The 25,559-nt window shown below is 43.4% G+C and overlaps 2 protein-coding genes across 2 annotated transcripts in view; both read left to right on the top strand.

Moving 5' to 3' along the window:
• slc4a8 (solute carrier family 4 member 8) overlaps nucleotides 1-7,942 on the top strand; it is a gene marked incomplete at both ends in the record, with an annotated part of 80,288 nt that extends 72,346 nt beyond the window's left edge. Inside the window, 1 exon segment of the mRNA XM_080548527.1 lies at nucleotides 7,868-7,942. Within this exon segment, the coding sequence (XP_080404653.1) occupies nucleotides 7,868-7,942 (75 nt within the window).
• Nucleotides 7,943-8,297: 355 nt separating this feature from the next.
• Nucleotides 8,298-16,385, top strand: LOC308173496 (choline transporter-like protein 4; the record flags this gene model as incomplete). The annotated part of the gene is made up of 16 exons (XM_080548526.1): nucleotides 8,298-8,384; nucleotides 8,549-8,680; nucleotides 8,871-8,931; nucleotides 9,086-9,200; nucleotides 9,286-9,369; nucleotides 9,984-10,096; nucleotides 11,592-11,691; nucleotides 12,143-12,341; nucleotides 12,833-13,092; nucleotides 13,627-13,721; nucleotides 13,821-13,924; nucleotides 14,112-14,185; nucleotides 14,328-14,398; nucleotides 14,743-14,837; nucleotides 15,431-15,515; nucleotides 16,276-16,385. The coding sequence occupies 16 exons, from the start codon at nucleotides 8,298-8,300 to the stop codon at nucleotides 16,383-16,385; spliced, it is 1,785 nt and encodes a 594-aa protein (XP_080404652.1).
• Nucleotides 16,386-25,559: the final 9,174 nt, after the last annotated feature.

Below are 25,559 nucleotides of genomic sequence, written 5' to 3'. Positions count from 1 at the left end.
CACACACACACACACACGCACGCACACATACACACGCACGCACACACATACGCGCATGCACACACACACACACACACACACACCGTATTCCACAGTGTCATCCCTGCTGCCCACCCCTCAGCTAGAAGAACAGCCAGCTCGGTGGCTAGTTGTGTGTCTGTGTGATGAAGAGAGAGAACCTTCCTCCTTCAAACCCAAACCAGGTTCTTTTCTAATCTAAGTCACTCTGTTAGTTAGTCATCTTTACCTTCCAGAAGATTCTCTTTTTTCTTTTACTGTGCCATAAGTGTGTTTTCAGTCTTTTTTTTCTTTTTTCTTTTTATAACAGTGGTGGTCTTGTCAAATAACCTTTTGATTACAAAGTATATTACTGGATCAATAGTATAGAGATATTTATCTTTGGACATAAACATCTGTGTCTGTTTCGTGCAATGTACGTATGATGTGAAAAACAATGATAGAACAGACCGTACTTCCGTTGAAACAGTGTCATCAATCATTTCGATATGAGCTATAATCTGTACTTTGTGGATAACTGTCTTAAATAATAATGATTGTGCAGATTTTGGATGCTCCTCTTCAGAGTGTACAGTATGTTCCTCTTCAGAGTGTACAGTATGTCCGTGTTCTCTTCTGTCATTCCTGTCTGTGTGTTCTTACCTCAGATAACCTCTCGGCGATTAGAAGCTCTTGCAAGGCAGTGTGGGAATTGTAGTGTCAGAGGTCTGGGGAGTAGGGTACAGTGGAGCCTAGTACAGAGCAGGACCATAATTGGCAACACAAAAAAACTACCCTCATGCAACTTCAGCGTGTGTGTGTGTGTGTGTGTGTGCGTGCGTGCTTGTGTGTTTGAGTGTGCATAATTATGTGTGCATGTGTAATTACTGGGACAAACCAAACAAGCCAGCAATAACTGACTCCAAATTAGCCTCCCGTTAGATCACTAGAAGTGTTTTGAGGACTTTCGGAGGTTGGAGGTCGCTTTAATGGTGGATCCAAACATGTCTTCTCCTGGGTGGTCAAACCTAATCATGCCTGCGTTCAGTTGGGACCCCCCCTGTGTGTCTGTTCGGTTGTTAAGTCGTGACGTGTTTCCAGGTCCAACGTTGGCTGAGGCGCTCTCTTCGAAATGCCGCAGTAATGATAATAATTCATTATATTTGTATAGTGCTTTTCCGAGGCTCAAAGACGCTGACAATATGGGAAAAACAGGAAAGTGCTGTGTCTCTTGTTGTATGAATAGATCAGAGTCTAAAAAACGATTGAACTGTCATTCTACCGCTTTAGTACACTGGTAACCTGGTGCAGGGATTTTTTTATTTGGACCCGGAAATTGCTAAACGCCACAAAGTGACGTCAGACTTAACAACCGAATAGATCAGTGCCAGAGGGCTTTGGGAGGGAGGAGAGTAGAATGTTCTGCTACAATGTTCTTCAATAACTTCCAATTGATTTGTAGTTGCACTTTGTGTAGATACAGTATATACTATATATAAGGTATATGTTTTATTTTCAAGAAATGTAAGTTAAAAGATAATAATTCTGTAATTTCAATAATTTATGACAATGATTTATTTTTGGAATATGAATGTTTCAAACGGTTACTTTCCTTTGTGTGTGAATGAATCCATTGTTTTGAATATATAGATATATATAGATATAGATATAGATATAGATATATATACCAATATATATATATCGGAAAGATAACGGGGAAAGACGCCACTAAGTCAACTGCCTTCTGATGAAAGACGTCAGGAAGGTGTCTGATGTAAGCCATGATTGCCACGTCCATGACCCCATGACTCCTGTATCCATGACTCCTCTTCCCATGATTCCTGTATCCATGACTCCTCTGACATCGACGCTCTCCCCATGACTCCTCTCCCCATGACTCTGTCCCCGTGACTCCTGTCTCAGTGACTTCTCTCTAACATGTATCCTGCTCCTCTCCCCATGACTCCTGTATCCATGACTCCTCTCAGTGACTCCTCCCCATGACTCCTGTATCCATGACTCCTGTCTCAGTGACTTCTCTCTACATGACTCCTCTCCCCATGACTCCTGTATCCATGACTCCTGTCTCAGTGACTCCTCTCCCCATGACTCCTGTCTCCATGACTCCTGTCTCAGTGACTTCTCTCTACATGACTCCTCTCCCCATGACTCCTGTATCCATGACTCCTGTATCCATGACTCCTGTCTCAGTGACTCCTGTATCCATGACTCCTGTCTCAGTGACTTCTCTCCCCATGACTCCTGTCTACATGACGCCTGTCTCCATGACTCCTGTCCCCATGACTCCTGTATCCATGACTCCTCTCCCCATGACTCCTGTCTCCATGACTCCTGTCTCCATCACTCCTGTCTCAGTGACTCCTGTCTCAGTGACTTCAGCCTTCAGATAGATGCAGTAATATGGTGCAGTGAAATATGTCGCCTTGATCCTGTGATACATTTGGATGTCCGCTACGAATCCCTAATCAACTTCAACGTTATTGTGCCTCTTTTGGCCCAGACGACAGTAATGATGGTTTTGAGAATCAGTAAAAACAAATACATAATAAACAATATAATTGTTCATGAAGATGGAACGGACTCCAGAAGGCGATTCAGGCAACAGAAAATAGAAACAGTCAAAAACCAGAACATATCCAAACTCTTACAATAGAAAACCACCTCACCATCCAAAACATGTAATAACAAGACACAGACACTGTAAGAAACCAAATAACATTCAAACGCTGTTAGCAGATGTCTCAAAAAAGACTTGAATAATTAAGCAAAGCAATCTTTGAAATGACACGTCATTTTGTTTTATGTGATTGTTTGAATCGATTTGTCTGTATTTCTATATGTATGTGCAGCATCTGCTGCCCCGACTGTACTGCGTGTGTGTGTGTGTATGTCTATGTGTGTGCGTGCGTGTGTGTGTGTATGTCTATGTCTGCACAAAGACATTTTATGACCTCGTCCAGTGTCGTGCAGTCAGAGTAATTGTGACCCCCCAAGCCACAGAGGTCAGAGGTCAAACACTGCTGAAGTGTAAACAGTGTACCTATCCTCCCTGCTGTGCTACTGTATCCAGATAAGCAAACACTGTGCTTCAGGAAGTAAACTATCCTGATACAAACTCACTAATGGATATGACAAAAGCTTAACACATCGAGCTCCATCGTGTATTTGTCTCAGGCGGTGTGTTATACCAATGGAGGCTGGTGGAGGCGGAGAACACCTGGATCATTGGAATTAGATTAGATTAGATTTAACTTTATTGTGTCATTGCAGAGTACAAGTACCAGACAATGAAATGCAGTATGCAAATGCAAAAAAAGCATGGAATGAGGAAGGAAGAATACCTGATTCCTCATTCCATTCAAAGCATTACAATGAGCACATTTAACTTTAACCCAACCAGACCAGACCAAGTGCACTCTCTGTCCCCCCCCCCAGGCTCCAGCTTCATGAACCAGGCATGGCGCTCCATGGAGCTGGGTGCTGTGTTTGGTTCTGAAGGCTCAGTCTCATTGGTCTCTGGCCCCTGGCGCCAGCAGTGTCCACCCCCCTTCTTCTCACCCATAATAGTGTCTAGATGACTGTAATAAGTGTCCAGTGTGTCTGACTGTGTCTTTTCTGATGAGTACAAGAGTCGCCTTGTGTTCCACAAGTCATTTAATGGGCCAGGTAACAGCAGCAGCAGCAGGAGGGAGGAGGGAGAGAGAGAAAGAGAGGGGGGGAGGGAGAGAGAGAGAGGGGGGGAGGGAGGGGGAGAGAGAGAGAGGGGGAGGGAGAGGGAGAGAGAGAGGGATGGTTAGAGAGAGATATTTTCTGTGAGAAGTGTACGTATATGTACTGCAGTAACCTCAAACCTCGTGAAGGAGCCATATGGGGAATGATGTCTGATGATTGCCACTTAATTGAACCATTGAATGCTTATTCCATAGCTTAATGTTTCTAAATGTTTTATATGTATATGTAATGTAATTTTTTGATTATGGAAAAATAAAACCATCTTTAAAAGTATGTTTCCCTGTGTCGTATTATTTGCACTGTGTGTAATGGTTATTGGTTGAAGCAGGATTTGATGATGGATGGTGTCATTTCTCTCAGCAGCACAATGCACCTGCTACAAAAGGCAATGATGGAATCAGGCCACTAGGAGGCGGTATCTTACAGAAAGTAAAATAGACTTGTGTTACAGTTTTTTCTCTATCGCTTTAACACTATCATCGCAACCTCAAACACAATGGCCAAAACCTGAAACTGGTGTATTTTATCTCACACCAATTCTTCACTTCAATGACAAACATATTTCTTGCTTATCACTCATTGTGCAGCTCTAAACCACACCGTTAACAAAACACTAAGGGGGAATAAGAAGCCTTATTCCAAAGCGCTTCCCCAGTGGCCTCTCATTCACACACCAATGGCGGCAAGCTCATTGGGAGCAATTTTGGGCTCAGTGCCTTGCCCAAGGACACCTCGACATGTAGCCAGCCGGGGTTCGAATCGCCAATTTGGTCGACCTTGCGATCATTAGACGCCTGCTCTGCCTTCTGCATTGGGTTGCCGTGGCTTGGGTTGCCAACCCCTGATCTACAGGTGCAACTCAAAAAATTAGAATATCGTGCAAAAGTTCATTTATTTCAGTAATTCAACTTAAAGGGTTAAACTTAGATATTATGTAGACTCATTACATGCAAAGCGAGATATTTAAAGCCTTTATTTGTTATGAATTTGATGATTATGGCTTACAGCTTATGAAAACCCCAAATTAAATATCTCAGAAATTGTTCATATTAGCCTACATGAAATCAATAAGAAAAGGATTTTAAATACAGAAATGTCAGCCCTCTGAAAAGTATAATCATGCATATGTACAATGCAATGAGTCTATATAATATTTAAGTTTAACCCTTTAAGTTGAATTACTGAAATGAATGAACGTTTGCACGATATTCTAATTTTTTGAGTTGCACCTGTACATCAAAGCGCGCGCATTGAAACAGGTATATACTGCATATCGCCTACAGGGTTGCCAGATGGGGCGGGTTACCGCCGAATGTGCTACTTTTGATCACACTGGGCCGAAAAAAAAAACATTTCGGCGGGTTGGGCTGGATAAATAGCATTTAGGCAGCATCAAAATATCAGTGCCTGAAAGTTACAAAATGTGTGAAGTTAAAACGCACAACCTAGTTAGAAGCTACATACAATGTGCAGGTTTTTATTTTATTTTACAAACATCATTGACAACAACAGACATACAGTTTAGGAGCAGGAGAGTGTATGAGCACCTTGCCCAATAGTAATTAGCGGTTTTCTGACAATCTAGGGGTTTTTTGGCAGGTTTTGGGGTGGATTTAGCTGTTTTTTTAGACTGTGGTTAGTTAGGCTGGAAATGGTCAAATCCCATCTGGCAACACTGATCGCCTAACGGTAAAAACATTTGAACGAAAACGACAATAACAGATTTACTACAGACGCCACTGGAACAACGTTTTGCTTTCGTAGTGATTGAAAACGAAATGGAACCAGAGGGTGAAAAGTTGGATGATCATGGTGGGTTTGAAGTCCATACTTTATATATGTTTTAATATCATCGCAAACATAGGCTTAAAGCACCTGCTAGCATGCTAATTTCATGCTAATGTGATGCTAATGTAATGCTAATTTCACGCTATGCTAATGTAACCGAGTTGGCTAGTCACATGACCCACATCACATCAGCCACAGGAGTGAGAACTACAACTCCCACAACTGGATACTAAGCTACTTCGTTTCCAATAACAGCTAAGCTAGTTTACTTTACTTATCATAATGTACATTTGTGATGTAGGGATAGTGTGTTTAACACTGTTTATTCAGAATAATATGATGCATAAATCCCGTTTTGTCCCGCTAAAAATGTAATGTATGTGTTTACGGTACATGTGGGAATACGGTAGGCCTACATGTGGGAATACTAGGGTTAGGGTTAGGTGCTACGTCGATTTAATACATGCTGGCATGTCTAACCCTAACCATAATCCTAACCCTAACCCTAACCCTAACCCCTAACCCCTAACCCCTAACCCTAGCACCTAACCCTAACTCCTAACCCCTAACCCTAACCCCTAACCCCTAACCCCTAACCCTAGCACCTAACCCTAACCCTAACCCTAACCCTAACCCCTAACCCTAGCACCCTAGCACCTAACCCTAACCCCTAACCCCTAACCCTAGCACCTAACCCTAACCCCTAACCCTAGCACCCTAGCACCTAACCCTAACTCCTAACCCCTAACCCTAGCACCCTAGCACCTAACCCTAACCCTAACCCTAGCACCCTAGCACCTAACCCTAACCCCTAACCCTAGCACCCTAGCACCTAACCCTAACCCTAACCCTAACCCCTAACCCTAGCACCTAACCCTAAACCCTAACCCCTAACCCCTAACCGTAGCACCCTAGCACCTAACCCTAACCCTAGTTTTCCCACATGTACCGTCATCCCACATGTACCGTAACATCTGTATCAAATGTATTGGCCTTCACCTCTCTCACAGATGAAGGTACAGTATTCTCTCTCACAGATGAAGGTACAGTATTCTCTCTCACAGATGAAGGTACAGTATTCTCTCTCACAGATGAAGGTACAGTATTCTCTCTCTTAGATGAAGGTACAGTATTCTCTCTCACAGATGAAGGTACAGTATTCTCTCTCACAGATGAAGGGACAGTATTCTCTCTCACAGATGAAGGTACAGTATTCTCTCTCTTAGATGAAGGTACAGTATTCTCTCTCACAGATGAAGGTACAGTTCATCTCTCTCACAGATGAAGGGACAGTATTCTCTCTCACAGATGAAGGTACAGTATTCTCTCTCACAGATGAAAGTACAGTTCAGTGATTCTACCCCTCGTTTTTCTTAGGGAACGGCGCATCCGGCGACTCCTTCTTCCGTGGCAAAAGAAGGTGCTGAATAGAATAGATTTCTAGATCCTTCTGCTTGTTTATTGTTTGTTTTATTGTTTTATTTATTTATTTATATTGTTTTATTTATTTATTTATTTGTTTTTGTTTTATTGCTTGTTTGTTGTGGCAGCTCTCACTGCCACAGCACCAGAATATCAGAAAGACCTTTTGCTAAGCATATCAGCCCAATAGATGCTCTCAGGTCTGACGCTGGTTTTCTCTGTGTACGCAACCAGATTGTGGAATGCACTGCCAGTTTACATTAGGGATGCAACCTCAGCAAATTATGTTCAAGTCAAGACTAAAAACCCATCTTTTTAATATTGCCTTTAAATGACTAAATAATTAAATGATGATTATATAATGATTAGAGCACTTTGAGCTGCAACGTTTGCAGGAAAAGTGCTATACAAATACAAGTTGTTATTATTATTATTATTATTATTATTATTATTATTATTATTATTATTATTACTATTATTACTGCCTTATCCCATGATGTTGTTGTTCCTCTGTGTGAGGGGACTAGTGTCATTGGTAGGCCTACTAGTAGGCAACCCAGTGACTCACTATTTAAGTTTCCATTCTATCCAGCACTACAGTCAACTACAGTTGATTTCTTGTTTTATGTCTCTTCCAGAAGTTGCACAGATGTTATCTGTTGCATACTGTTCTTGGCAGCCATTGCTGGCTACGTGGTCGTGGGAGTCCTGGGTAGGAAAGATTATATGATTTATATATGATTCAGTTCACTATCATCATCATATGCCATTTTCTTGCTCATGTATTACCCTGTTAGAAATGTCCATGGCATTTAGATTAGAGGAGAAAGCCTTAACTGTCCTATTTCCAGTCAAGTGATGTTTATGGACATGAACATTCCTCCCTTGTTTCTTTTCTTTCCACCAGCCTGGTTGTTTGGAGACCCTCGCCATGTTCTCTTCCCCAGGAACTCTACTGGAATGCTCTGTGGCTCTGGAGTGAATTTGTGAGTCCATACACCCTGAGCCCAAGTGGTTAGGGTCCAGAGGGTAACATAACACATACTGTCAATCATGACTACTCATTCTGCAAGCAGTATGTATCCTAAAGGTTGAGTGCATTAGTATATAATATGCCATTTAGCTGACGCTTTTATCCAAAGCAACTTACATTGCAGTGAGTGAAGCCTATATATATATATAACATATATGTAACCCCCAACCCCCAACCTTAGCATTGTTAGCGCCATGCTCTACCAACTGAGCCATGGAGGGCCACATTAGGGAAACAATGTACAGTATATGGTCAAGCAACTCAGTGGTGTGTTTAATCTGCTCTTGTCAGATACCAGCCCAGCATGTTGTACTTGGACATATTGAAGTGTGCGACTGCCACCAACACGATGGCTGCAGCACTGAATGGCATACAGTGTCCTACGACACAGGTACACTTCCTACTCTGCCTCTCTGCCTCTGTATATGGCTATAGCTAGTGAAGGTAAAAAAAAAAACATCCTCTGTTACCACTATGGGCCTTTCCGTCTACTTGCACTGGACATTAAGTTATTTCATGACTCACAATGCCCACCTCCCCTCCCCCCTCCCCCAGGTATGCGTCAGCGAGTGTCCCTCTCAGTTCTGGATGCTGCCCCCTGCTGCCTATGCACTTGGAGCCAAACCCAGTGACTTCTTCCCGCAGCAGTTCTGTGACCCCAGCCTCAGCCTGGCTGACACCACATGGGTACAGTGTTACTTCATATGGCGTAGGCTGTATTTAACAGAGCACGGAGCTGAATGGAATTCACCATAAGAGTCAATGACCTTGTGAAGCATGTATCCACATATATTCTGTATGTGCATGCCTCTCTGCTAATACATTTTGACCTTCCCCTTTCTATGTTTCATAACATCCTTCTTTTTTTTTTTTTCAGACTGTTCAAAACATCCTCGATAAGGAACTTTGTCCCTATTTCTACGTTCCAAGTATATCAGGTAAAGTGGCGTTCTTACACGTGCAATACTATCAGAAAGAGTGTTGGACTAGGGAGGATTCAATTAAAGAGCGTTAGTAGTCATAAGAAAACATTTATTTGACTCTGAATCTTCAGTTCACTGAACTCACTCATGTCTTCATGCGTCGCCGTAGCTTTGGGCAGGTGTTTACCCAGTCTGGACGCTCTTCGGACGATTCCATCCAACTTCACACTGCCCGGAATGGCCTCTGTCAACCAAACAGTCGACAGCATAACCAACGCCATGGGGTAATTACCACAGCATGTACAGTAATGAGTGTTTATACACAGGTAATGACTGTGTCACCTAAATAGTATCTGTCCTCTATTCCAGCTCTCTGATAGCTGGCTTCAACTCCAAGCCGATGGGAGTGAGGATCTTTGAGGACTTCGCTTCGACTTGGTACTGGATATTACTGTAAGTAACTGGACATTACCGTAAGTAACTGGATATTATTGTTATTGAACAGCACTTATTGTTGTATTATTGTCTTTTTCCTGACTGTGTATCAGTGCTTATTGCTGTATTGTTGTGTTTGCTTGGCTGTGTCCCAGTGTGTTTTGTTGTATTGTATTGTCTTGTGTTGCCTGTCTGCATTTTGTGCTTACTGTTGTATTCTATTCTTGATGTCCGTTAGTGCTTTTGTTGTACTGTTTGTGTTACATGCATGTGTTTAATGCTTATTGTTGTTTTGTGGCATCTCATTTAATTGTCGATTTAATTGTGGTTTTAAGTGCTTTGTTTTTAACATGTTTTATCTTTCAGCCCTCCTCCCCTTTCCCCTTATGAGGCAGGCCGGCATTGTAAATAAGAATTTTGTTCTTAATTGTCTCGCCTGGTAAAATAAATAAAAAAATAAAATACATTACAGTAAGTAACTGGATATTACAGTAAATCTGATATTCCTATCTGATATTTCTATCTATTTTCTTTATCAAATTGAGAAGATGCTGTGGGTTAACAGAGGTGTTTTGTATGCTCAGTCCACGACTCGGCCACTCAACAACAAGCGTGTCTCCTTGTCCGTTCAGTGGTCTGCTGATGGCCATGGTGATCAGCTTCCTGTTCCTGTTGCTGCTGAGGTACCTGGCGTTTGTCCTGATCTGGGTGCTCATCCTAGGAGTCCAGGTCATAGGAGGCTACGGTAAGTCTACCAGCAGGGACGGCCTGGGACAACAAAATGGCCCTGGACTTGCAGGGTGCATGCAGATCTGCACCATACCCACAGATCGTGTCACTCACCGGCACCCTCAGCCCACAGATCACTCTCCCCATACACTAGCCCACAGCCCACAGATCACTCTCCCCATACACTAGCCCACAGCCCACAGATCGACCGGACCATACACTAGCCCACAGCCCACAGACCACCCTCCCCATACACTAGCCCACAGCCCACAGACCACCCTCCCCATACACTAGCCCACAGCCCACAGACCACCCTCCCCATACACTAGCCCACAGCCCACAGATCGACCGGACCATACACTAGCCCACAGCCCACAGACCACCCTCCCCATACACTAGCCCACAGCCCACAGATCGACCGGACCATACACTAGCCCACAGCCCACAGACCACCCTCCCCATACACTAGCCCACAGCCCACAGATCGACCGGACCATACACTAGCCCACAGCCCACAGATCACCCTCCCCATACACTAGCCCACAGATCGACCGGCCCCAGAATTCTCCCATTTCTCTAATCTACACTCACAAACAGTAAACTGTATGATACATTTTATCGATGTATTACTGCTTTTATATACAGTATATGGCTTCTCTCTACCAGGTATAGGGCACTGCTACTCAGAATATGTCCATTTCAGCAACTCCAAACTGTCCATCAGTGACCTCGCCTTCAAGACACCCATCTCAGTCTACCTTCAAGTGAAAGAGACCTGGCTGGCTTTCAGTGAGTCTGCGAGTCGTCTATATATCTATGTGTGCCTTATGCAGTATCGTGTCTCTGTAAAGAGTCTATATATCTATGTGTGCCTTATGCAGTATCGTGTCTCTGTAAAGAGTCTATATACAGTATCTATATGTGCCTTATGCAGTATTGTGTCTCTGTAAAGAGTCTATGTATGTGTGCCTTATGCAGTATCGTGTTTCTGTAAAGAGTATATATCTATATGTGCCTTATGCAGTATCGTGTCTCTGTAAAGAGTCTATATATCTATGTGTGCCTTATGCAGTATTGTGTCTCTGTAAAGAGTCTATATATCTATGTGTGCCTTATGCAGTAACGTGTCTCTGTAAAGAGTCTATGTATGTGTGCCTTATGCAGTATCGTGTTTCTGTAAAGAGTATATATCTATATGTGCCTTATGCAGTATCGTGTCTCTGTAAAGAGTCTATATATCTATGTGTGCCTTATGCAGTATTGTGTCTCTGTAAAGAGTCTATATATCTATGTGTGCCTTATGCAGTAACGTGTCTCTGTAAAGAGTCTATGTGTGCCTTATATAGTATCGTGTCTCTGTAAAGAGTCTATATATCTATGTGTGCCTTATGCAGTAACGTGTCTCTGTAAAGAGTCTATGTGTGCCTTATGCAGTATCGTGTCTCTGTAAAGTGTTGACTGTCAGTGGTCAGGAGTCCATGGTCAGTAATGTGACTATTCTCTCTCCTCAGTGATCATCCTGTGTGTGGTGGAGGTGACTCTGATCCTGATCCTCGTTTGCCTCAGGAAGAGACTCTCCACCGCCGTCGCTCTTATTGAGGAGTCCAGCAAGTAGGACTTTGCCTCTCTGTGAAACTTATTGTGCCTCCACATATAGAACATGTGATAGACAGGCAAGAACGATTATGTCGCTGAGAGACAGCCCTTAGTTGTATTAAATATCAGGTCAGAATGTTCTAGGAATTATCAATGACTGTTACACTGTACAGACTGTGGCAGAATGATATGAACACAACACTGTGGCCGTTTACCCGTGACTTACCATGGTGCGTATGAAGTGTACAGAATAAGTGCGATCCTTTTATCCTGTAAACCACTTAGGTGTCATGTTGATCTGTTTTTGAGTACTTTTTACGTTATTACCGTGTTATTGTTGTGTTTTTTTGTATCTGAGTGCTGCAATTGTTCATTGTTGAGGAACCAGAGCCAAAGAACTTTACTCTCATGTTCTTGTACGCTAAGATGTAATAAAAGCGGATTCTGATTGTGATTCTTTCTCCAGGGCAGTGGGTTACATGATGTCCACCCTATTCTACCCTCTGTTCACCTTTTTCCTACTGGTGGTGTGTGTGTCCTACTGGGGGATGACCTCCCTGTTCTTGTCCACGTCGGGGGCTCCCGTCTACCGAGTCGTGTCTCTCAGCAACGCCTCCGTGGCCAACTGCGGCCTCGTCAACGGCACAGAGAGCTGCCGTCCACAGGTAACCTAGCAGGGCTTTACGGCTCCCTGTGACGGAGCCCTGTATGCCTTTTAGGAAAGGGTAAGGGGTTCAAAGTTTGTCACTGACTGCACAGAGAGCAACGAGATGCATTTCCGCTCTAGAGGGGGGCGTCTAGGCAACGGGTCACTGCCATTGAAGGCGACCCCGGAGCAATTAGGGGTTCAAGTGCCTTGCTCAGGGACACTTCGATACGTGGCCAGCCGGCGAAGTTGCCGACTTTGCGATCATTAGACGCCGGCTCTACCGGCTGAGCCATGGTTGTGTTTTATGACCACAAACACGGTTGTACATTTTTCATGTTTATACTCACAACATTGATTTTCCACTTAAAATTGTTTAAAAACAAACTTTAGGTATATACATGCAGCTTATTCTCTACCGCTGTCTTATCTCTCCCTCTTTCTTGTACTCCCCCTCTCTCTCTCTCTCTCTCTCTCTCTCTCTCTCATCCTCCGACTTCTCCGTGTCAGACGTTCAACTCCTCGGCCTACCCAGAGTGCCCCTCGGTCCGCTGCGTCTTCTTCAAGTACGAGGACGAGGGGATGTTCCAGAGGAACATCGTCTACCTGCAGGTCTACAACACGCTGGCCTTCCTGTGGTGTGTCAACTTTGTCATCGCCCTGGGCCGGTGCACGCTGGCGGGCGCCTTCGCCACCTACTGCCGGGCCTTCAGCAAGCCTGCCGACATCCCTCCCTTCCCCCTGTCCCAGGCCTTCATCAACGCTCTGGGGTAACACTCGCTCTGTGGAGCGAGAGCGATTCGTGACACGGTCGGGTCAATTGGACCGCAAGTCGGCAGCTGATTTAATGTTCACTTGACTTTTTATTTAGAAAAATGCAAATTACATTTCAGCGTTGTTGTTGGAAATCAATGACACACTCGCTAGTCGACTAACACAGCTTGTTTTGTGAGCCTGCTAAACAATGTACAGTAGTGTATAGTAATAATAGTTAACTAGGTAGCAGTGGGGATTACTCACCGAATCCATTGCGTTGCAGTATTTTGGCTTGACTAGCGAGTTTGTGTTGTCATTTTCAACAACGTTGAAACGTATTTCCGTGTTTTTCAAAATAAAAGTCGGAACATTTAGATTGGTTGCCGACTTGCGGCCCAATTGACCAGACCGTGTCACATTTATGTACTGAATGTGTTGCCTCCAGCCAGATTACTGAACTCCCCCCAAATCTTCTATACTACTGTATGTGTGCCAGTACGGTATGATGACGGGGGAATGTCTCTTTCTAAAACCTCCGTTCTGGAAAGGTACCACGTTGGCTCTCTGGCGTTTGGCTGCGTTCTACTCGCCACCCTCCAGCCCCTCAGGATCCTACTGGAGTACATAGATCATCAGTTCCGTGGTAAGGCTTACCAGGCACGATGGTTCAGAGGGGTTTGATGAGTATTCAGTCATGAATGAATGTTCCATCCCCGGCACTGTCTGTGAAACATCTCCTCAGATTCTAAGAGCTCCTGCGGCCGCTATCTGATGAAGAGCCTCGGGTGCTGCTTCTGGTGTCAGGAAACATGCCTGAAGTTCCTCAATAGAAACGCTTACGTCATGGTCAGCCCCCCCCCCCCCCCCCCCCCCCTATGTATTCTGATAGTCATTGAGTCAGTCTGTTTAACTGCAGCTCGCGGTCATTATATGTGGAGAGTAATTCCTACTTGCTGTATCGATGTAATGTTGTAAATGATAATGCAGTTTGTGCTTCTTAATTATGTCTTTTATCCTTATGATCTATGAGCAGATTGCAATCTATGGAGGAAACTTTTGTGCATCAGGCAGAAATGCTTACATGCTGTTGATGAGGAACAGCGGACGGTGAGACAATAATTGAGCGTTTTTTATTTGATTGTTTGAATAAGAGTTATGAGTATCTATCTTGAGTTTCTCTCCCCTCTATCTGGTCTCAAGCTGCCATTCTGTCAGATTGTTTAAGTGAACATTATATCTTCGTCCACAGGGTAGCGGTACTGGACAATGTGACAGATGTGCTGTTATTCTTTGGCAAACTTATAGTGGTCGGAGCAGTTGGTAAGACAATTATATGTGACTTAATTTTTTGTTTAAACTTATTACTATTCTGAATAGATTGTTTGTGAAGTACTATATTTAAAAAAAATAAACAACGTTAAACTGATATTACAACTGGCGTACAGTATCTGCAATGTTAATTCACTTATAAAAGTGACGGTGACCGTTTTACCTTCAGCGGTTGTGTTTATTATCTGCACACTTATCTCTCCTTCAGTATTTAGCCTTATGATTCAAAGTGATCTCCCAGTGAGCGAACTCTGTGTGACCCTGTGTCTCTGTTTGGCCAGGGGTGCTGGTTGGCTTCTTCTTCTCTGTGTGACCCTGTGTCTCTGTTTGGCCAGGGGTGCTGGCTGGCTTCTTCTTCTCTGGGAATATCCGGCTGCCTGGTGACGCCTTCCAAGCCGAGATGCTGAATTACTACTGGGTGCCCATCCTGGTAAGGATGCTCAACAGTGTTGTCAACCAAAATACTCAACTCTCCCATGTTTATATTATATTATTATTATCAAATATGATCAAATTCTAACCAAGGACTTTCATAAAACCTTGATACAAATTTGAGCTTTTCAAAAATGCCGGTCGAGAGAGGACGCTGGCGTTGCTTGTTCGCCGCTTCTCCGCACGAAATCTAGGTGTACTTGCAGTATACAGAGTAGATTGTCCTACCAAGACACTTAGATTTAGATTAGTAATCTAAACATTTATTAGACCCCTATACTTTCTTTTATCTATTTTCTTTTTATTATTTTATTTTACTACTCGATCTTTTCATGTAAAGCATCTTTGACTGTCTAGAAAAGCGCTATATAAGTCTAATGTATTATTATTATTATTATGTTTGTTTCTCATTGAAAAATAGGATACATCGCATGAAATGTTTGTCAGAGTCATACACATCTCTACATCATAAAACATGGATGAAGTATGTTGATACTTTAACTCAGTACTATTTTGTGTGATGTATGTTACCATTATGTTGAGAGCTGTGTCTCCCAATGCTTTTGTTGTGGTGTGACGTTGCTTTGGAAGACGGTGGTGGTGGGATCGTATCTGGTGGCTGTGGGCTTCTTCAGCGTGTACAGCATGTGTGTCGACACCCTCCTCCTCTGCTTCCGTGAGTAACACCTTACCTACCGACGTCTACGCCACACTAGCTCCTTTTACACCGCTCTCTTTATGTCTCAAGGCTTGAAAAGTCTAACCCTCAGTCAAGCTGACGGGTAGGGTAAGGTAGGGTAAGGTAAGGTAGGGTAAGGTAGGGTAGGGTAGGGTAAGGTAGGGTAAGGTAGGGTAAGGTAGGGTAAGGTAGGGTAGGGTAAGGTAAGGTAGGGTAGGGTAAGGTAAGGTAGGGTAAGGTAGGGTAAGGTAGGGTAAGGTAGGGTAAGGTAGGGTAAGGTAAGGTAAGGTAGGGTAGGGTAAGGTAAGGTAGGGTAAGGTAGGGTAAGGTAGGGTAAGGTAGGGTAAGGTAGGGTAGGGTAAGGTAAGGTAGGGTAAGGTAGGGTAGGGTAAGGGAGGGTAAGGTAGGGTAGGGTAAGGTAGGGTAGGGTAGGGTAAGGGAGGGTAAGGTAGGGTAAGGTAGGGTAGGGTAAGGTAAGGTAGGGTAAGGTAGGGTAGGGTAAGGTAGGGTAGGGTAAGGTAGGGTAGGGTAGGGTAAGGGAGGGTAAGGTAGGGTAAGGGAGGGTAAGGTAGGGTAAGGTAGGGTAGGGTAGGGTAAGGGAGGGTAAGGTAGGGTAAGGTAGGGTAGGGTAAGGTAAGGTAGGGTAAGGTAGGGTAGGGTAAGGTAAGGTAAGGTAGGGTAGGGTAGGGTAAGTTAGGGTAAGGTAGGGTAGGGTAGGGTAGGGTAGAGAATGACGGATGTGTTGTTCCTTCTACAGTGGAGGACATAGAGAAGAATGACGGGACTGCCCAGAAGCCTTATTACTCGTCCAGGAACCTGATGAGAATCCTGCGTAAACAAGAGGAGTCATCAGAGAAGGAAGAGTAACTTCTCCTCTAACCTTCCCCCACCCGTTCCCTTTATGCCCTCTCCCCCCCCCCCCCATCCCCCATCCCCCTGCCGCACTCCCACCCCCTCTACCCAACTTTTATTAAACAGACTTTTATTGACACTGGAGGGTCGGCTGTTGTAGTTATAGTGCAGTAGTAGGAATATGGAAACCATTAAAGGTGAAGTCACATGTGCAGACTAGAACATGTGATAATGCTCTATCCACAGACATGGATTTGACATTTTTTTTAAAGTTGACAGAGGAAACAAAGTTGCACAGAGTTGACTGTTGTCAAAGATTCGACTATCTTGTGCGGATCCTGGACATCTTAACTGTGTGTCACACACAACTTGGACATTAATTGAGCAGTAGCCCTTTCGATTATGAAAAAAACCCATTCTCTCCACCGCGGTTAGTAATGGCAATGTGAGTGCAGTCAACAGCTCCAATTACTCCAGGAAGACCTGCTCCTCCTGTCAAATTATCAGCTGTTATCTCCCTCATTGGTTGACAATTCTGCAGGCTTTGACTTGTGAACTCCAAAAAGATCCCTGTCTAACATTTGAATCCACTCTTTCCTCTATATACTGCTAATCCATCTTTAGACTAGGTTTAAAATGACTGGTGCAACAGACTTGAATTTAGTCTAGGTTTAAGTGTAAATTAAACAGAGATTGAGATTGCCAAAGATTTAGATTTAACCAGGATTCATTGTAAACTAAATGTAAACTAGGTCTAAAGTTTGGTGCAACAGGATTTGTAGACAAACCTTGGATTTAATCCAGTTTTAAAAGTGAAACCATGTTGGTGCAACCCTGCCTGAAGGTTAGAAATATGTGGCCTTCAAGTAATCCTCACTTGCATTTCCTATAAGAACCCTGTGAATTAGGTCACCCTCTTCCTCCTATGGCTGGTGTTTCCTCCTGCTAGGCAGGTCTTTATGGGAAGCTGTCACCAGCACAGCTCCTGGCCAATCAGACGATGAGCTAAGTGAGCCATCATTATGAGACAGAATGAAGATGAGGAAATCACGTCGTTAGGCCTGGCCATCCTTTTTCTTTCTTTTTTTAGCTTTTTCAAGATCCTAACGACGCCTCTGCTTGGAAGAGTATTACCATATCTAACATGTCTGGCTGTCTGCCTGCTTGTCTGTCTGCCTGGTTGTCTATCTATCTATCTATCTGTCTGTCTGTCTGCCTGCCTGCTTGTCTGTCTGTCTGTCTGTCTGGTTGTCTGTCTGCCTGTCTGTCTGGTTGTCTGTCTGTCTATCTATCTATCTATCTATCTATCTGTCTGTCTGCCTGCCTGCTTGTCTGTCTGCCTGTCTGTCTGGTTGTCTGTCTATCTATCTATCTATCTGTCTGCCTGCTTGTCTGTCTGTCTGTCTGTCTGTCTGGTTGTCTATCTATCTATCTGTCTGCCTGCCTGCTTGTCTGTCTGTCTGTCTGTCTGTCTGTCTGTCTGTCTGTCGTTATCGTAAAAGTTAAAGCACCAGGTGGGCCAAATGCTACACCTGTTTAGTCTTCTACAAATAATTAACAATTCAGTAACAGTGTAAAACAGTGCAGTTTTGATGTCTCTGATGATGTAAGAGATTACTGGTTTTCTCCTTATGATGCTCGAATGTACTTGTTTCTTACTGCCCCTGTTTCGCTCGTTGATTTATGACAGGATTTGGCCAGATGGGTTGGATTTGGCAGAACGCTTTATATAATCATTTCTAATGCAACACGTTTATCTCAAACCCCTAGAGGTCAGCATTGAATGAATGAATGAATGGTCTTTATTGTCATTGATATAGTACAGGTACCAAACAACGAAATTTGGGAGGGGGGGCTCCCCTGGTGCTAGGGAAAAAAAAGTAAAAAACAAGAAGGGAAAGGAGCTGGTTTACATAAATAAAGGCTGTGTACACTATCCACTATACTATACTATACAAATAAAACACTGTGCCTTACTCTATGCTATGCTATACCTATTCTAACATTTCCTATTCTCTGAACCTTATGTACCCTAGGGTTGTCATATTGCACATAGTGTCATTGCACATTCATTTAAAGTGTCGCAGTTTGCAGGTTTGAAATGTATATATTTGTGCCTCAGCACTACACCTGATTTTTTCAGTCCAGCAGCTGCCATCAATCCGTCCAGACTGTCCAGGGCCCAGAACCTAGGTCTTTGCTGTGTTCAGGGCCTGAATGGCCCTGGGGTAGAAGCTGTTCTTCAGTCTGTTTGTCCTTGCGGCCATGGTCCTGAACCGCCTTTTCGAGGCCAGCCGGGTAAAGTGTTCGTACCCAGGGTGGGTTGGGTCCCTGGAGATCTTGGAGGCCTTCCTGAGACAGCGTGTGTTGTACAGCTCTTCCAGAGAGGGGAGGGGGGCGCCGGTGATCTTCTGGGCTGTTCTCACGACTCTCTGTAGCGCATTTCTCTCCGCGGTTGTGCAGCTGGAGAACCAGTTGCAGATGCCGTAGGTGAGGATGCTCTCCACTGCGCCGCGGTAGAAGGTTACCAGTATCTCCTGCTTGCTGTGTTCCTTCCTGAGGACTCTCAGGATGTATAGCCGCTGTTGTGCCTTCTTGATGGTGGCTTTTGTGTTGTCCTTCCAGGACAGGTCATCCTGTAAGTAAGTAAGTAAGTAACGTGCCAAAAATATGTATCCTTGTTGTATTTCTACCTTCCTAAATGATGGCTAGGACGTCGGGTTATAAAGCAAAAGCTTCTTTATATTAAAAAATCTGTTGGCATACACTTTTGAGCACTTTCAAACAATAAACGAGTTATTGGATGTTCACTTCAATTCTTCAATTCTGGACGTTACAATTTGCATTTCTCAAAAACCAACAAACTAAACTGTCAACTTCTATGACGTCTTGCCGCAAGTCCTTCTGGGACCAATTAAAGTGAATAATTTAACCTATAAAGTTAAAACACTCTATTAATACAGGCGGCCGTCAAGCCCGTAGACCAGGGGTAGGCAACCTTTTTGATATGAAGTGCCATTTTTAAATTTTCTTGTTAGTCAGTGTGCCAACCACAATATCAACATTAATTATGACTCGACATCAAACCAAACCAAACAGACCAACAGATCTGCAATTGTATTCCACAACATGAACAGCAATTTTCAGCAAAGAGCTATGTATGCAAAGCCATGTATGCTAAATAAACCTAAAAATGTAACTAACTGAAACTTGAACAAAATTACCAACATAACATCTAAGACAACTAAACTTTGTGATGCGTAGCACAACTTTAAGCAAATTGGAGCGCTCAATTTCTACCAAAGTTGCTAACTGCGCTCCCTATGGTTATCATTTTAATAAGTAGGCCTAACTGGAGGGTGATTATACAAGGGTCTTACTTGTATGAATTATAATTTATATTTATATAATTATTTGGTTGTTACTTACATTTTATTCTTTTATTCCAACCACAACAAACATATATATTTTTTGGGTTGCAAAGAGCTATGTATGCAAAGCCATGTAAACAGTCCTAACAATCAATGTCGTGATCCCTGGCCCTGTTTTCCTTTGCTCAACTCCATTATCTGGGGGTGGTACTTGGTCACTTTAAGTTGCACACAATTAATGCAACCGCTCCCCTCTGTTTCCCGACCATGGCAGGGGCACCATCTGTTGTCACTGCAAAAATCCTGCTAATGTCAATCCCTCGCTCCACAAAATGCTCGATAAGAACTTTAGCGATGTCCGCACCTTTTGTTGTTTCTGGCATTGGTTTTAGGCAGCAGAGCTCCTCCCTTACAGCAGAATCACAGTATCTTGCTATGACAGCCAGACGTGGCATGTCATTCACATCTACGCTCTCATCAAGTGCGAGGCTAAACACCGTCGCATCTTTCAAACCAGCGGTCTGCTGCGCTTTCACGTTTTCTGCCATTTCTCCTATTCTTCGTTCCACACTTCTGTCTGACACTGGGATGTCTTTTATTCTTGATTTTATTGTGTCTTTGTTTGATAAGCCTTCAAACAAAACATCTGAGCTACAGAGGAAAGCCTCCTTAATATATTCTCCATCAGTGAATGGCTTTCCACGTTTCGCAATGCAATGAGCAATGCGAAAGCTTGCTTCAGTTGCGTGATTTTTAGCAGTGGCAAATGCTTTAAAGGTGCTGGCCTGCTTCCCATACCTTGACACAGCACGTCTTATTGATTCGGCCTTGTCTGCTTCATCCTTGAACGACTTGAGTTATATTGATACAAGTATCGAATCGAATTCAGAATTTTACTTTGAAAATTGGCGCCAGAATACGGCTCTCGTGGAGTGGATGAGAGACTAGGGCTGCATTCGTAAATTCGCCCTGAGAGCGCCGGAGCGTCCCCGAGACTGCCTCTAGTCCAGTCATGTCAAAGTCAAATACACAGGGGGCCAACATTTAAAAATGGTACAAGTGGAGGGCCGGGCTGGTTCAATGTTTATTAAAACTCGCAATTATTGCACATATTGAACCAATACCAATAAAACTGCCTATATTGCACTTAACATTAATCATTACATTAAATTAAGTAAAACATAAATAAAATCAGTTGCAATATTTTCTCAAGGCTCTTTCAGTAATAAATTGAAAACGTTTTTTTTTTTTTTTTACAGGTAAACAGCTAAATGTAATTTTCATTCAAAGCTCAATGGCAAGATAAATGCAAAAATGAAACAGCATGCATTAAAAACAAATCAGTGTGCTGCTCCGATCCTCACCAATGACTGTCTTCTATAATAAAATTAGAAAAGTTAGTGCAAACTTGCAAAAGTGCAAAACAGTTGCATTAATTTCTTAGGCAACATGTCCCTGGGTCCATTCAACTGGAGAAAAAAATAATAATTCCCTTCAAAGAAATATCAAGTCCAAGTCCTTTCTGCTCACTTGTCTGAGGCTGAGCCCGATACTTGGTGTCTCATCTTGAGTACAAGTTCATTAATGTTTGGGGTCAGGCTCTGAGCTGAGGAAATCCTCAGGATTGAGTTCAGATGTTCATCACTAAGACGACTCCTATGTGATGTTTTGTTTAGTTTCATCAACGAAAACAGTTGTTCACACACGTATGTGCTGCCAAACATAGACGGCGTGCGAGCAACTTGGGTGCGCAGCTCAGGCATTGTGTCGGGGATGAAACGAGCAAACTCAGCAGCGCCACGGACTCATATTTTGCCTTCAATGTGTCATTACACTGGAGCTCAATCAGCGCCATTTGGAGATTTGCTGGTGCACTTTCCACGTCAACTGCAAATGGATTGCTGAGCAGTTGAAGCCTGCTTTTTTGGGCTTCAAAGTCGGAAAATCTCCGCCTGAATTCGGCAGCAAGTATGCCGAGTTTGTCAGCAAACTGTACTCGGGAACACTCGGGAACACTCGGGAATTGACGGCGATGTTTCGGCCTCCACTGTGACTGTGCTGCTGCTGCTCATGACGAGTACTGAAGTGAAGAGAAGACGCGGGGTCGCGCTCGCTCGCGGGCACTCGGTACGCGCCAATGCATCTTGGGACTTGTAGTATTATGGTGCTGCGGGCACATAATACTGCGGGCCGGTTTTAATAGTAATTAAATATCATCCCGCGGGCAAGAGAGAACTCATTCACGGGCCTGATCCTACTTGGTCCCATTGTGACATTGAACCCAGTGTGCGCGAATTTACGAACGCGGCCAACATAAAAAAATAAAATAAAAAAAAACTCCCATTCTCGCACTTATTGATTAGCTGTTGCGTGCCACTGTTTAAGCTGTCGCGTGCCACTGCTGGCACGCGTGCCATAGGTTGCCGACCCCTGCCGTAGACTTTTACTTGTCAAGGCACATTTTTAAAGTGCAAATCTGTAATTCAAGACTCTCTGGTAATTTAAACACAAGACTCACGTTGATCTCTACTCAGCGCACACACACACACACACACACCTCCGGGTTGGTCCTCCGGGCTGGCTGCTCTATGGGCCTTGTTGTCGTCCCCGGGGGCGGCCCTGAGGGGGGATGACTTCAGAGACTTGGAGAACGCCATGTCCTCATCCTCACACTCATTCTCCAGCTGCCAAAATTGGACATTGAAGCAATCTTCTCCCTGGCTCTTCTTGTTTTTTGGCATTTCTGCAACTTTCTACGTACAAACAACTGAACAAGGAAGAGAATGTGAAATGACGTATTTTATATTTATATATTATTATTATAGAATGACTTGTCCCCTATGAGTTCATTGATGACTGTGAGGCTGTTTGAACTTCAAAAGTGACTGACGTTGACATTGCGCGACATTGTGATTGAAGCATCAGTTGTCATGACAACAACAGGTGCAACGTGCCAAAAAGCCATTATCCTTGTTGTATTTCTACCTTCCTAAATGACGGCTAGGATGTTGGGTTGTAAAGGGAAAGCTTCTTTATATAAGCATCTCTGTTGGCCAACACTTTTCATCACTTTCAAACAATAAATGAGCTAGACATTGACACTCAGCGCGCGCACACACACACCTGCGCACACCCACACACACACCCAGTCACCCACCCCCACACCCACTCCCACACACACACAATGCTAAGATTATAAAAACCCATCATTTTAATATTGCCTTTAAATTACAAAATAATTAAATTAAGATTATATATAATGATTAAAGCACTTTGAGCTGCAACGTTTGCAGGAAAAGCGCTATACAAATAAAGTTATTATTATTATCTCCAAAGCAGGTAACTAGCTAACTTCGGCCTCAAGTACGCTAACGCATACCTGTCAACATTGGGATTTGAAAATAAGGGATATTTTCCCAAAAATAAGGGATATCCCCCGCACGTCCCCGGGCCGTCCTCCCCCCACCATCCACAAACCATACCCCTTACATTTAGACTGTACACACAGTCAATCCTAACATCACCACTAGACAACCATAGAATACCCCTTACATTTAGACTGTACACACAGTCAATCCTAACATCACCACTAGACAACCATAGGATACCCCTTACATTTAGACTGTACACACAGTCAATCCTAACATCACCACTAGACAACCATAGTATACCCCGGCTTACATTTAGACAAAGCTATACACTGTCAATCAACCACCTGCTTCAGTGCAACAAGAATTAAGTAGTTCCTACATTAATAGCAATGCAATTAGAAGGGCACGCATTACCAACGAACTGGAACCCAAAATATACCTCAAATGATTATGATATCTGCGGCCAGATTTTAGGGAAGGGAAATAGGCAGATTTGGAGACGGCCATGGTTCGAACGTTGTCCCAAGTAGTCCATCTTGTGGTAATAAAGCGCAAGTGCAGGTTTGATAGGGGGGGTGTCATACACGCTCTCCACAGTAGGTGGCGCCAGAGCACATGGTCTCGGTTCACACTGTGACGTCAGAGAGGAACTATACAAAGAAGAAGGAAGAAGGCTCAAACGGTCAAGTTCAAAGCTCGAGCTTCTGCGCGATTTTTTTCCAAAAAGTTCCCATAACGGTTTCTTGTAAGAATACTTTTTTTTAAGCATAGATAGTACTACTTAGAACTTCATCTAAGTGTTTTAACTCGTCACTGGATCTTCATCACTCGTTGTTCACATTGGGTCATTGTGTGGACGTCATGGACAAGGGAGTTGAACTTGAGACCAGATTCGCTCATTTATTGCGGCCGATCCGCGGTCTCCAGGACGAGTGGGACATGGACGTCGCCTCGGAGTTGACACTTTACCTAGAGGAGGTGAACATAGATGAGAAATGGATGAGATATGGCTAACTTGCATGATGTATTGTATTCTCAGCTATGCAGTAAAAAAAATATGTAATTAAATTGATTATTAGACGGAAATCTATCAAAGTAACAGATTCTGGCGTAGTTTATACCTCAGAACTTAGTTTTTACCTCAGAAAATGATGCTAATCATGATAGCTAGCTGAGATGTGTGTGTAGTTTTTACCTCAGAACATAGTTTTTACCTCAGAAAATGATGCTAATCATGATAGCTAGCTGGCTCACAGTCACACACATCTCAGCTAGCTATAGCATCATTTTCTGAGGTAAAAAAAAATTTCTGTCTAATAATCAATTTAATTACATATTTTTTACTGCCGGAGCCCATAGTTACCGTGGAAACGGACGAAAACATGAGTAGTAACTTAAGCTAATAAATAAAGATAGCTGAGAATACAGTTCGTGTCAGTTGCTGAAAACAATGAACAACACATTACACATTCGTAATATATGGGAACCACATGTTTTAATGGTTCAAATGTCATCATCATCATCATCATCACATATGTATTGTAATATTAGATACTGCTGGTAGTTGTTTGTCAACAGTCCTGGGGGGTTCAGAGCACACAGTACCGGTGAGTTCAGGACGTCAGTGTACAAACTTGACTTCACCTGTTGTCTTATTGTGTTGTCCTGTCCTGTTGTCAGTTGGATGATATAACCATCACTTTTGACGGAGGGAGAAGCACTCTGAACTTTGCAGAGGCAGCACTGCTCATCCAAGGCTCAACACTTAATTACAGCAAGAAGGTGAGTCCTAGAATCATCAAATCAAATCAAATCAAATCAAATTTTATTTGTATAGCGCATTTCCTACAAGATGCAACTCAATGCGCTTCACACAATGAAAATGTTCAGTCAATCAGTCAATCAATCAATCAATACTGACAGAGCCGCGAGCAGGCAAAAGTAAAAAACCTATGTAGCCAGGAAAAATTCCCTTGCAGCCCTCTACCAATAGAGCGACTACTAGCCAGTTTGCTTACCAGTACCCAGCGGTCCCCCAGGGGAGGCCAGGACCACCGGCACAAAGCAAGCAAGCAAGGGCAAAAACCTGTACACCATGTATCCAGGAAAAATTCCTTGCATATTATCGGCGTACACACTGTCCATAAATTTAGTGTTGTATTTGCATCGTTCTGCATCCAGTATGGTCACAGGTCCTGCCAAAAGAGAAACTTAAGCACAGTTATGATGCAACAACACAATAGAGACAATAAAGATGACAGCAATACAACCTGATGGTGGTCCTGGTACACCCTTGTACCGGTTCCAGTACTGCTCTAGGTGCTATTTGGAGCTGACAGTGCCTCATCAGCACCCGGGTCCATTTTCCTGTCAACACAAATCTCAAAACACGAGTATGGTGTAATGGCCTAGTGATCCTAGTTCTATAATGTCCAATGTCTCCCTTA

Source organism: Nansenia antarctica (assembly GCF_963989245.1).
Source record: "Nansenia antarctica genome assembly, chromosome: 18".
Classification (NCBI taxonomy): Eukaryota; Metazoa; Chordata; class Actinopteri; order Argentiniformes; family Microstomatidae; genus Nansenia; species Nansenia antarctica.
This window is presented reverse-complemented; position numbering and strand designations above follow the sequence as displayed.